Raw genomic sequence first — 14,085 nt, 5'->3', positions numbered from 1 at the left:
AGCGGTCTTAAGTCAACAGCAAATATCAATCTGAAAATTTATCAGAGAAAGATTATTTATTACATTTAACTCTAGTGACTTCAACCCTATAGTAAGTACTAATCTGAAAGTTACCTAGCAAATTGGTTACATTGAAAATTGTTGAAATTTAGTGCTTTCACCTTAGGGCTAATCTGAAAATCCTCCAGCGAGAGTCCTTACCAAATGAAAAATTATTAAAATTTAATTCTTGTTATTTTAACTCCGCTGCACACTGATCCAGAAAATTCAGTAAAGGATTCCTTTCATTAATGCTGAGTTTTAGTGATTTTAAGTATACAGAATCTTCCAGTCTGAAAGTGACCTAAGAAAGAGTTCCTAGATAAATAAAGAAAAAATAAATTAAGTTTTAGCGATTTTAACTACAGAAAGTACCGGTTTAAAGATCAGCCAAAGATGCCTTCTCAGCGAAAAACTTGTTTAATTTTTTTACTTCAACTCATCAGTAAGTATCAGTCTGAAAATCACTTAGCTATTAGTTTTGAGGAGGCAAATAAAAAGTAGTAATGTAAAGCTTTAGTGATTTCAACTCTACATCAAGTTCCAATCTGATTGCCCCCATTAAGATAAACAGTGTTAAGTTTTACGAGTTCAACTCAACAGCAAGTACCAATCCAAATATAGTATAGCACAAGATTCCTTGAGAAATAATAATATAAGGAATAAACTTTATCAATTTCAGCAAGTACCAAAGAATTCCTAGGGGAATGAAAAGATTAGTGACGAATTATTTAATTCCAACTAAAAAAAAAATAAAAAAAATCACGTAGCCCAGATTCCATCGTAATTATAAATATTATCGATTGATTTTCCTAATTTCAGCTCTACAATAAATGTCAATCTAAAAACCACTTAGCAAAACCTCTCTTGCTATAAGTTATTGCAACTGCAAAAATTACCGATCCAGATTCACGTACCACAAGATTCCTTGACAAGTATAAATATCAGTCCTACGTACGAAATTCATTAAAAACAGAAAGTATTGACTTTACTTTTATCTATTTGTCCCGGAAACCCAATTCATCTTAAGTTGGCTTAAATAACAAACGGAAACGTCGAAGACCAAAGGAACAAACAGGGCTTCTGCTTCCTTCTTTCTCACCTTCAGCTCGGCTGAATTCGGCAAAAAACTCGTTCTGTGACGTCACTCGTCTACTGGGGCTCCCCGCAATATAAATAGGGAAGGCTGGTCTCGGAATGCACACAATCGAATCGTACGAACGCAAAGATCCTACACCATGGAAGGAAAGGTGAGGTCTTTTCTGACCAATAGTACTAGGTTCCAAAGGATATATACTCGTGTATATATATATATATATATATATATATATATATATATATATATATATATATATATATATATATATATATATATATATATATAATATAATATATATAAATATAATATAAATAAATATATAAAGTATGAATGTTTACCACGATTCTTGTATACATATACTTAGATATATCGCTTTCAAACACAAGAGCTAAGCAAATCTCTCTCTCTCTCTCTCTCTCTCTCTCTCTCTCTCTCTCTCTCTCTCTCTCTCTCTCTCTCTCTCTCTCTCCACAGTTTCTATCATAAATCCCTGAATTCAAACAATCACTTGCTTTTAAAGCATAAAAAGAATCACATTTAGCAAACTCTATGAATGATATGCCATGAATACTTTGTAAGAAATAAGTTCATCAGAATCTTGAAAACAGTTTCATAGAAATTTACCATTATTTCTTTTCATCAATAAGTGACACTGATACAAAAATACATACGTTTAAGACTTCATCAAATGCCAAAGAAACAAAAAGAATCTTATACATTTATGGTTTTCTTTTCATCATGGACGAGTAACCACAAGAATTAATTTTAATTCATTGTTATTAATCAAACTCACTTCTGCAGGTCTTTTTCCTCTTGGGCTTCCTAGCCGTCGTTTCCTGGGCCGACAAACGCCCTGCTCCTTACTCCTACAGCGCTCCTCAGGTAATTAGAGAATTTAAACCTATCACTTTTTTCCCATAGTTATTTTAAAAGGGAATACGTTTGTGAAAAGGTTGTTCGCCAGACCCTTTTCTTTTAGTTCAAATTTTAATTTTATTCTTCGATGAAATGAATTTTTGTGAATGTTATCTATGAGCTGTAGAAAAAAATATTTATTTACCTATTTTTTATGAAAATATGTCTATATTTATTTTTTGCCTTTTCTAAAAGGAAATGCGTACTTACGTATGCAGTAATAATCCACGACACTCATATCAAGCTATTCCATATTTCCAGGTTTCTCGCGATTATTCCGACGAGTCCACCGAAGCCAAGTACGACTTCGACTGGGCCGTTAATACGAGTACTCAGGCAACGACTTCGGCCACCAGGAGTCCCGTGACGGCGACCACACTCAGGGTCCTACTACGTCCAGCTACCCGATGGTCGCCTCCAAACTGTGACTTACTTCGTGGACGGAGACTCAGGCTACGTAGCTGACGTCCAGTACCAAGGAGAGGCTCGTTACCCAGACTCAGCTGAGTCCAGGGAATACTCAGCCCCAAGGCCAACTTACTTAGCTCCTAGGCCCACTTATTCAGCTCCTAGGCCTACTTATTCAGCCCCCGATTCAGAGGAATCCAACGAGAGCGGTCGCCCTGTATATGGCTAAACGCATTCCATTATAATCGTAACTTGATATCTAAAGTATTTATGACTAAGGAAAGTTGAAGAGATAATACGTATTAAAACAGGGAAAAAAACATAAAAATAACATGTAAATAGCATGGTATACAATAAATTATTTTACTGAATAATACTACTAGAATTTTATTTGTTTTACCCCTTATAAATAGCGGAAAAACTAAAATTATTACCTTCAAAGTCATGGCAATGGAGTTTGAAATGACTCCGTGTATTTTAAACGTTGTACCTACAATTTAAGATGCTGTGTTACTGTTGGAAAATAAATAAAATAAAACATAGAATAATTCACCATGATCTCATCAAATTTTGGCATAGCTTTGAAATACTTCTCAGATGTTTGCGTTAACGTCTTTCTATTCTGCCTCTTTTATTTTGATCTAGCTTATTTAACTGTTCTGAAGTCATCTTTATAGCTCTTTCCTAATGGTAGTAGAAAGCTGACGAACAGGTACTTAATCAAAATTCTATTAATGGAATTAAGTATTCTTATGTGCAAGATCCTTTTATGAGATTTTCTTTCTAAAGTAGAGTAAGAGAATAACTGAGGCTTTTCTGGTTGCTTTTCATACTGCGAAAATTTTCCGAATAGGTTTTAGCAGTAAAGACCAACGAAACTCATTACACATTAAAAATAACCTAGAAATTCAATGGTAGGTATGAGTGTAAAGGCCAACGTTCACGTATATATTTATTCTAAAAACAATGCAGTTCTTATCCTTTCAATAAATTTATTGTGATTTCCCACGAACTTCGTGAGTTCTTTTCTAACTTTTGACGTTGTAAATTGGTTCACAAAAATAGCTATTACATTCCACTCAGAATCAACTAAATATCCTATCAGTGAACATAGTCTTGTTTTCATCTAGAACCAGCCCCTGTTGGGGCAAATGACACACACACACACACACACACACATATATATATATATATATATATATATATATATATATATATTTATATATGTGTATATATACATATAAAGTTTGTGTGTGGATAGATGGATAGATACATGGATGTACAATATATATATATATATATATATATATATATATATATATATATATATATATATATATATATATATATATACATACATACATAAAGCCTAAGTAAGACATCGGTGTTGAGAAGGAAAAAATGGAGAAGGTTCCTCAACAGATCATTACCATAGCGTCTATGTAAGAGCCGCTTCCAGTTCAAAATAGTTTCATGATGAAAAAAGTCTCACGCAAAACTGAGAATGAACTATGCGGGGAGGTTTAGAAGCATGAGATGAGCATAAAAAAAGAAAATAACCACAATGGACTTGGAAATTACACCCGGGAAAGAGAAAAGGATGGATGTATCATCCATAACTCCGATGAAGTGGACTGACAAGACAAAAGAGAAGAAATGGTGAGTGGAGGGTGAAGGCGCTGGTACTGCATGAAGCCACGAAACAGCAAAACAACAAATGCCATAATTCTTCATTTGCAGCTTCTGAAAGCAGTGACTGCAAGTTAATTATGAGATGAATCGTCATTATAGAGTAATAGAATGCTTTTGACATTCTCAATATTGACAACTGGACGATTCAAAAGGGAATAAAAAATTGTTTCTTCCTCAGGAGCTAGAACGAGATTCTAGGTCAGTCTCTTTCATCGACATTGGATACGAGAATAACAGAAAGTCTCTATATTTCTGCTGTCTTGAAACATGGTCTTCCTCATTTCAATACGAAAAGGAAACACTGTTTTTGATCTTGTTATTACTGTTGTTGCTTTTATTATGAGACTTCAACTTTCTCATTGAATTTTATCATTATCGTTCATTTTGACACCAGATCATCATCAAATGCAACAGAAGGTAGGCCATGGTCCTGTGATTATTTAACAACAAAAAAAATCTGAATTTGGTCATCTTTCAAGACAACGATGTCAAAAAAAGCTAGGGTGAAAATAATAATAATTTCGAACAAAATTACAATAATATTTCACCTTCCAATCCCAACGGTAAATTAGGTCACATGCGCAAATTCTGATTTCTTATGCTTTTCAGAGAGAAAGGAGAATCAGAAGCTATGGTTTTGTACCATTGAATGACATTTACCTTAGCATTAAGCTGACAAGGATATTCGAATATGACCTAAGGCCAATTTCTGACGGGATGTCAGTAGTTGTAGTAGTAGGGACAACGGTCTTCGATAAAAATGGATCATTTTCGATCTTGAAGATGATGAAGGGCTAATTTATTTATTACTATGGCAAAGTTAATTAAATAAATTCTATTAAAATTATACTGTATTAAAGGAAGGAAGTTTCAAATCAAGAAATGAGAATAGAAAAACAGATGCAATAACGTAACAACATAAGAGAATTACGGGTAAAGACATTTAAATGATTCAGTATGAAAGCATTACTATTTAACAGGTATTTTTCATAACATGCTTTCCCTAAGAAAATGTTTAGTATTGGCATTTTTATCCTGTAAGAGTTTTTGTTTTTAAGTTGAGTGTTTTAATTTTTTTCTTCTTATTTTCTAAAACATTTGTTATGTAAAGACGTGTATTTCAAAAGTAGTCTTTCCAGATTTTTTACCATTCAATTTTTCTTAATGAAAGGTATTTTTTGAAAACTGGTTAGAATATTTGCATGTCATGTCTTGGAATTTGTAGTTTGTTTGCTGATGTGATCTAATATCTATAGTTCAACATCGCCACTCAGCAATATGTAAGCGAAATAACGAAAGCCAAAGATTATAAATAGATTCAAAAGATATTAAACAATTCATTTATCTACCAGCCTACACCAGCTAATCTCTGTCATTCCCTTGACTTTACCAAAGGCAGCTGCGTGAATACGTTTAACCTTTGAAATAATCCTTGACAAATACAAAAGTATAACAAATCATTATCTCTTTTTAAATCTACCAAACGATACCGCATAACGCCATTTAGGCAGTACTGCTGAAATTGCAGATAATTAAAGTTGAGGAGAAATTTGATGACCTGCAATTTATATTTATTCCTGCTCCGCCTTCTGCCGTACAGTGAGCCAAACAAAAAGCTGCCCTGTGACGTCACGGCATACTGGTGGCCTCCACTCGTATAAATACGCGCTCGAGATTTTAGGAATGGACACAGACGAACCAGACAACGAGCCAATACAATGATCTCAAAGGTAGAATTATATTCTTCAGAAAGGCTTTGAATGATCATTTCCGAGTAGAGCTTGGCATAGATTTTGCACTATATTGTTAAGGATAGGCACTGAAGTTATATGATTGACAAAATCAAGACTATTTTTAGTTTGTTTATTTTTTGTTTATTTACTTAACATTGCATTGGGATTGCTTGTCGTTCGTTTGTACTTTGTTTTAATGATTCTGTTGTCCTCTTAGACGTTTATTCAACTAAATTCGCATGTGATTCTAAATTTATCTTCATATATATACAATTATACATTCATATCTAAAGGACGGACGCATAAACACAAAACGTTCAAAAACACACTTAAGAACACACATTGCACAAATATATAAGGCATAGAATTCATGCAATTATTACTTTTCTGCTTTAGTAACTTGTTTTCTCACCACTATATTTCTCAAAACCTAATAATGAAAATTGAAGAGATGGGTTGGTTACTCTTGTAATAAAATGTTGACAGAAATTTATTGACGAGTGCGCAAAGTACGCTGCAGGACATTGAGGACAGCAAAAAAAAAAAAAAACTCTTTGCGACTTACCAAGTCTTGACTGATACTTTCATGATGCCCCAATAATAGAAGGGACGAACTGATATTTTTACGTCATTATAACTCGGGAAGAACTTTCCATCTCATACATTGGAAGCGTCGTATTCTTTATCAGAGAAAAACTCATCTGTCGAATTATATAAAGAAATGTTAAGAAAAAACAATTTAATATCCGAGGGAACTTTTTCTCCAGGTCGTCATTCTCTTGGGCCTCATGGTCGTCGCAACATCGGCCGACAAGCGACCATCACCACCAGCATACTCTTATAACGCACCTCAGGTAATTATGAAAAGTACCTGTGTTGTTGCCATTCAGTCAGTGTCACATTGAATATAAAGGTATTTTTTTCTAGCGTTTCCTTAGAGATCTAAGGTGCCAGCTTCCTTCTCCTTCAGACTTCCCTCGAGTATTCCGACGAGTCCACCGAAGCCAAGTACGACTTCGACTGGGCCGTTAAGGACGAGTACTCAGGCAACGACTTCGGCCACCAGGAGTCCCGTGACGGCGACCACACTCAGGGGTCCTACTACGTCCAGCTGCCCGATGGTCGCCTCCAGACTGTGACTTACTTCGTGGACGGAGACTCAGGCTACGTAGCTGACGTCCAGTACCAAGGAGAGGCTCGTTACCCAGACTCAGCTGAGTCCAGGGAATACTCAGCTCCAAGGCCATCTTACTCAGCCCCTAGGCCCACTTATTCAGCTCCTAGGCCTACTTATTCAGCCCCCGATTCAGAGGAATCCAACGAGAGCGGTCGCCCTGTATATGGCTAAGAAGAAAATCCTTTGAAGATTACGAGTAACCTTTTCATGGCAGAATGATTTGAGAACGAGATAAAGAAATGTAAATAGACTATGTACAGTATACGGTAAATAAATTATTGATGCATCATTACCTTCTATTTTCTTCGCCTGTAACTAAATCTATTCAATCTATTCATTTAACCTGCCTTTTGAGAAAGGTACTGTAATCCCTTATGTGATGAGATGAGAGAGAGAGAGAGAGAGAGAGAGAGAGAGAGAGAGAGAGAGAGAGAGAGAGAGAGAGAGAGAGAGTTCCAGTAAATGACTATGTGTAGCAACACCTCTAAGGTGTTATTACACCCCTCCTTATGCATCGAGGCCAGCCTAATTATATTGTTCTGGTACCCTGTTTGTTCCACCAAGACTTAGCGACGCAGAATCTTTCAACACGTATTTAATGCATAAAACATGAGAGGGGCTTTCTCTGCAAATATGGAGGAAACATAAAAGCAGTTGGGGTTTTGAATACGAGATTTTCTTACCCAAAACTTCAAGTTAATAGATAAGCGATCAAAAACCTGTTCAATACATAAGTGACAGCTCATATTTTGGGTATAAAGTAATTTTTGTGTACGTAATTCCACTCTATGCAAAATATCGATCCACAGATGGCCGAAGAACAAATGAAACATACAGAAAACGATATAATAGAAAATAACTTTATCCAAATATAAGAGAAAACGATAAAATATTATCCCAAATCTTTATTTTTTTAAAACAATCCACGTCGTCTTGTTAAGCCGTCCCGTCAGTGACATTACACCAGAATGTCAAGGACTAAGGAAATTGATCACAGACGTTAATGTCTTAATTAAAATGTCTTAGGTCATATATAGCCTTCAACGAGAACACTTTAAAAACCTCGTTAGAAGCGTTCATAAAGAACTAGCGAAAATATAAAGTAATGTGGACTTTACGAAGCTTAATATATTCACAAGTTTCGTTTGAAAATATCAAATCTTCTCTTTCTTTCAAATGATAACTAAGAAAGTGGTGATAGTCTTGAAAATTTTTTAGCAAAATAGAAAGCAACGGAAAACTGACAGAAACGGAACGGGGGAATTACACCAAGAAACTGTTTCCGGTGGCTGATTTTTCGTAAGAATTTTGTGAAATAACTTTTTTCATCAGAATTATTCACGAGTTAATGCCCCCTTGTACAGATCTAGAGCCACTAAAAATGCTAATAAATGCTTATTTATAGAGCTTCAACTCTAAATATGACCCAAATCACGCTCCCAAAGCACTTTAATTTAATTTAAAAGTTAGCTTAATACGAAGAACATTGATTCACAGGACGTCTATGCTCATTATTTACTTTTAATCTTAACTAATTTGCAGTAATAAAAGCTTGTTTTCCAGACTGCTTACCTGCTGGTGAAATTAAAATTAGAGATGAGCTAATCAGTGTCCCTTGAAAAATCATTACAAATGATCAGAAGAAGAAGAAGAAGAAGAAGAAGAAGAAGAAGAAGAAGACGAAGAAGAAGAAGAAGCAAGAAGCAGTAGAATGCTTCGATAACATTAACAGACTTGCTCCCATCAGATTACAGATCTGGCTGACTTATACAGAAGAACGTCTCTCTCTCTCTCTCTCTCTCTCTCTCTCTCTCTCTCTCTCTCTCTCTCTCTCTCTCTCTCTCTCTCTCTCTCTCAGTGGCTATTTCTCAAATAACCACCATCTCAAATAATCAGCTCTAAGTTACAATGTTCCCTTGTCAGGAAACTCTGTAAGCTGTCCATCACCTGATTAGCTCTGCCTTTGAGGAACATTAGGTATGCATGCTTTCCCCGTCATGACTGTCAGGTCAGAATATTTCAGAAGAAACACGACAAATCGTCCTAAAATGGTGGGAATGCCTTGCTGTCTTTGCATATCGTAACCAGGAGATTTCTGTTATTTTTTTTTTTACAGATGAGATAGGCTACTTTTTGCATATTTGGGAAAGTTTTATATCAAGATATCACTATCTTTTACTTTTGTTAAGATTCGTATTCGGGTGGTTACTATTGATTGAATGAAAATTATATATACACACAGATATATATATATATATATATATATATATATATATATATATATATATATATATATATATATATATATATATATATATATGTATATATGCATTTACATACGTATGTTTTTGGATAAACCCGCTTTTATTCTGAGCGTGCTAACTGTATATTCCATTCTTCCGCTGCTCCTAACAATTAAACAGACACCAAAATTTCTTACATTACTTCTATTTAATTTAAACTTCTGCGAATTTCGTCGTCAGATAATCACCCGTTAATATATCATGCTCCTAACAATTAGCAGGCACCAGAATTTCCGAATTTCGTCGTCAGATAATCTCCCTCTGCTAATATATAAGGCATGAATAAAAACTGGCAAATAAAATTAGGAGACCCATAAATAAGGAGAACTAACGGAATGAAACCTGACACACTACGACCCAGAACGACAACCTGATCCCTCTTTCGTAAACCCAGAAAGGATAGATTTCCTGTGAGATACCCCTCCCATACGGTGCTAATTGCTCCCCAGTACGGAACGCGAGTCGAAATACCTCATTAGTTTTATCCGCAGTCACGACTTTTCCTTATCGCCCGGAATTTCACTCCAGTTTTTTTGTATCCGAACTGGACAAATGTGGCAACGTTTGAGAGAGGTGGATTTTTGAGGGGTGGCGTTGCCCAATCGGAAATCCTAATCGAAAGGACGGTGGTGACTATTGGCTCGTGTGAGTGACCACAGTAGGCCAAGGCTCCTCGCTTTGGGGCTTTTCAGTGAAAGCTTGCTTGATTTGCGGTGTCTCTGCTTTCTGTAGTGATTTAAGGATTGCTTTTTTTAGTTTATTTTTTTATTTTTCTTCGTGTTTTGGATTTGCTTTTGTTGGGTGGTTTTAAGAACAGGTTATGCTTTAGTTAGTTCAGGGGAATAATTGTTATCACAATTATCTCTTTATCGTTATGGCTCTCGGGGATGTTTGGTGATAGCACGGTTAATAATAATAATAATAATAATAATAATAATAATAATAATAATAATAATAATAATAATAATAATAACAGATCTTACAATTACTTTACATTAAGCATCATAATTACATCCTATGCAATCGTAAAATAACCATTAGAGAGTTTAAGTTATAAATTGTATTATCCACACATTTAAGAAACAAGAGTAAAATCTCTCTCTCTCTCTCTCTCTCTCTCTCTCTCTCTCTCTCTCTCTCTCTCTCTCTCTCTCTCTCTCTCTCTCTCTCTCTCTCTTCTGATACCTTAAGAAAAATCATTCCATTTTTATTTCATTGTAAGTTATGTTGTCATTTTTTTCAAATAATAGTATTCATGAATTCCCATCATGTGATTTACATTTCAGTGTTATGAAATTTTGGGAGGCTAGAACAGAAGCTCAGTCGTTCACTGAGTTATGTAATGAATTTTTTTTCATGGTTTGATGCAATGCAATTTACATTCCAAAGTCATACTTTTTTTTCTCGGGAATATTGATTTGAATAAGGTTTTCTTAGGTACTGAATATTGAGTATCACGAAAAGACCTCCATTTCGTAACGCTAAACACCAAAAAGCAAGCAGCGGTTACGAACGTCTCGTAATCATTATGCAAAATAGACCATTTCAAGGGGAGCAGACCTGTCTCTCTCTCTCTTTTCTTAGCACCCGAGCTGAGACATTACCCACCCAGTACGTTCCAGCGTTACAGAGTTTACCGTCCAGAGTTCCAGGCGTCACCTTTTCCAGTTCCAGATCCATAAAACTGAAGAAAGAAAGACGACCATGAAAAGATGAAATGATTACTTTTTTTCACTGAATATTGAGTTGTTTGTTGCGTTAGCTTGACCACGTAGTTCGCAAGAGTACGGCCCAAATAATTTTTCGAAAAATTACTGCAAAAACTAGTTGATTGTTTGCTTTCAAAAGCTGGTGACGTCACGGAGTCAAAGAATAAATACTAGAGACGTCAGGCGTCTGCATTCAGTGTGTTGTGTCTTTTGGTTCATGATGAATACAAAGGTACAGTATTTAGTGGGGAATAGCTCACCTGTTCCGTTACCAGCTTATTCAAGAATGAACATATTCACAGTTTATAAGTTACACAATTGCTCTTTTACTTCTTTTTTTTTATTTTAGATTCAAAAGTATCTTGCTAAATCGAAGATACCAGATTTGCATTTCATTCTATAAAAGTATCTCAACACTGATTATTCTTACAGGTTCTTCTGTCATTAGTCTTCGTGTGGGCAGTTACAGCGGATAAAGTGCCGTTGTATCCATACAGCTCCTCTAAAGTAAGTCTCATATTCCTTGTCAATAACTTATTCATTGTTCACGGGAAAGGCAGCTTATAAAGCTCAATGCCCCCAAAGATATTCGTACATTTATGCAACAAACTAAGCTTTAAATTCATACATTTAAGTCAAACCTTTGTCATTTCTATCAGCAGGATTCTTACGAATATTCAGACGAATCCAGCGAAGCCAACTACAACTTCAACTGGGCAGTGAAACACGACTATTCAGGTAACAACTTCGGTCACCAGGAAGGCCGCGATGGTTCCAGAACTCAAGGGTTGTACTACGTCCAGCTTCCAGACGGTCGTTTGCAGACTGTAGAGTATTACGTCGACGGATACTCGGGATACAATGCGGACGTCAACTTCCAGGGCGAAGCTCAATACCCTGATTCAGATGAGTCTAGGGAGTATTCGCCTGCAAGGCCAAGATACTCGCCTTCTAGAACGCCAGATTCTTTGGAATCTCTTGAGGTTTATACGCCAAGGCCATCTTATTCTTTACCGAAACAAAGGTATTCAGTGCCTGATTCACCCTCAAAACAAGAATACTCAGCACCAGATTCTGTCGAGTCTGTAGAATTCTACACCCTGGCTAGACCCATTTACTCATCGCCATCTTATTCAGCTCCAAGGCAAGTCTACCCAGCACCTGACTCAGCTGAGTCTCGAGAGGACTCACCTTCCAGGACTTCGTATTCACCACCTAGAAGAGTATACTCAGCACCTGACTCAGCTGAGTCTCGAGAGGACTCACCTTCCAGGGTATCATATTCCCCTCCCAGAAGAGTATACTCAGCTCCTGACTCAGCTGAGTCTCGAGAAAGTTCGCTATCCAGGCCATCATATTCACTTCCCAGAGGAGTATACTCAGCTCCTGACTCAGCTGAGTCTCGAGAGGAATCATCTTCAAGGGCATCATATTCCCCTCCCAGAAGAGTATACTCAGCTCCTGACTCAGCTGAGTCTCGAGAGGACTCACCTTCCAAGACATCTTATTCTCCCCCCAGAAGATTATACTCAGTTCCTGACTCAGCTGAGTCTCGAGAGGACTCACCTTCCAGGACCTCGTATTCACCTCCCAGAAGAGTATACTCAGCACCTGACTCAGCTGAGTCTCGAGAGGACTCACCTTCCAGGACTTCGTATAAACCTCCCAAACTAGATGACTCATCAGCTGACTCAGATGAGTCCCCTAAATTCAACACTCCGCTGTTTTATTCATCGCCAAGAGCTTTCTACTCATCGCCTCTGGAGTTCTCAGCTTCAAGTCTTTATTTACCTCCAGTTATTTCACCAAGACCAATTTACTCATAATCTGAGTCATCTCAGTCTAACTTACTCACCTGCGGTTAACTGTAGAAGACGGCTGAGTCTGAAAGGTGGTAGAATCACTAGCTCACTCATCATCTGGTTTACCTGAGTGTCTGGAATATAATCAATGCTTGCCTGTTGTTGAGGGTTGTCTGTTATGCTTCTTGTTACCTGATAACATGTCTGTAACACAATTTTATTATCATAGTAGGATTATAAATACTAAATAAATCATTGGTTATCTGTCAGTAATGTAAATCCATGGCTTACTTTCAAAACTGCTCCTTTTACATATATTTATAGCAAGATTGTTAGTGGTGACATGATTTTAACAGGTGATAAGTTCATAGTCATTAGCACTCATGGGAATTTACAACTGTTATTTATGAAATATATTTTTTGCATTGTACACGAGAATTTTCTTTCGCTAAATAAGACCTGATTTAAAATAAGATTTAGATTTTATTGATCTTGTTATCCTTCGTTATTTTAGTTTGCTTGTATTTTAATTTTCCTTTCGTTCATGTAAGATTATATGACTTATGTCAAATCCAAATACATCTTACCAGTTCGAGAATATGGCACATAGCCCACCTGCGCGTGAAGTGACAAATTTTTCAATAATTTTTCTTTCGAGATCTGGCAAAGAATTTTGCACGTCAAAGGATTTATGATAATTCAGTGAAAGTAGAAGCAATATAAGGATTTTCGTTTATATTTGTATCTCTGCAAATATAAGCAGAGAGAGTGAAAAAAAAACTTAGGCGAAGAAGAGAATATGACAGTAAGGAAGAAAAGGGATAAAAATCAGAAAAAGAATTTAGACTTTGTAAAAGCTTATGACGGTTTCAGTGTTTTATTTGTATTTACTAGAACCATGCTGCATTTATCAGATTAGTTCATAATATATACAAAACAAGTTTTCTGGTGTTGCTTAGAAATGTTTATGCAAATAGACAATTCAAAGTGTTTTCAAAATCTTGAAGAATTTATTCAATGGTCTTATTGTGTCAATCATCCAAACATATATTTCATAAATATATAAGCAATCATATTTTACAATGATCTATCAGAATAAATTCTCTGATCTGACTTCGTCAATCGCATTCGCAAATATGAGGACATGGAAAGCATAAAGCAACTGAAAAATTATAAAATTACACAAATGCATAAAATACTGAAAATTA

The 14,085-nt window shown here is 35.9% G+C and overlaps 3 protein-coding genes and 1 pseudogene across 4 annotated transcripts in view; all 4 read left to right on the top strand.

Moving 5' to 3' along the window:
* The window catches only part of LOC136831560 (pro-resilin-like), a 367,651-nt gene that overhangs the window by 80,310 nt on the left and 273,256 nt on the right, over nucleotides 1-14,085 (top strand). The window lies entirely within an intron of this gene.
* On the top strand, nucleotides 1,252-2,835 carry LOC136831559 (cuticle protein 7-like; annotated as a pseudogene).
* LOC136831558 (cuticle protein 7-like) lies at nucleotides 5,850-7,355 on the top strand. Its single transcript, XM_067092144.1, has 3 exons — nucleotides 5,850-5,883; nucleotides 6,654-6,740; nucleotides 6,857-7,355. The coding sequence occupies exons 1-3, from the start codon at nucleotides 5,872-5,874 to the stop codon at nucleotides 7,232-7,234; spliced, it is 477 nt and encodes a 158-aa protein (XP_066948245.1). The 5' UTR covers nucleotides 5,850-5,871; the 3' UTR covers nucleotides 7,235-7,355.
* On the top strand, nucleotides 11,296-12,901 carry LOC136831653 (uncharacterized). Its single transcript, XM_067092281.1, has 3 exons — nucleotides 11,296-11,307; nucleotides 11,508-11,582; nucleotides 11,738-12,901. Exons 1-3 carry the CDS (start codon nucleotides 11,296-11,298, stop codon nucleotides 12,899-12,901), a joined length of 1,251 nt encoding a protein of 416 aa, XP_066948382.1.

Source organism: Macrobrachium rosenbergii, chromosome 48 (genome assembly GCF_040412425.1).
Source record: "Macrobrachium rosenbergii isolate ZJJX-2024 chromosome 48, ASM4041242v1, whole genome shotgun sequence".
Classification (NCBI taxonomy): domain Eukaryota; kingdom Metazoa; phylum Arthropoda; class Malacostraca; order Decapoda; family Palaemonidae; genus Macrobrachium; species Macrobrachium rosenbergii.
The sequence above is the reverse complement of the archived record's forward strand: the minus strand, read 5'-3'. Positions and strand labels throughout refer to the sequence as shown.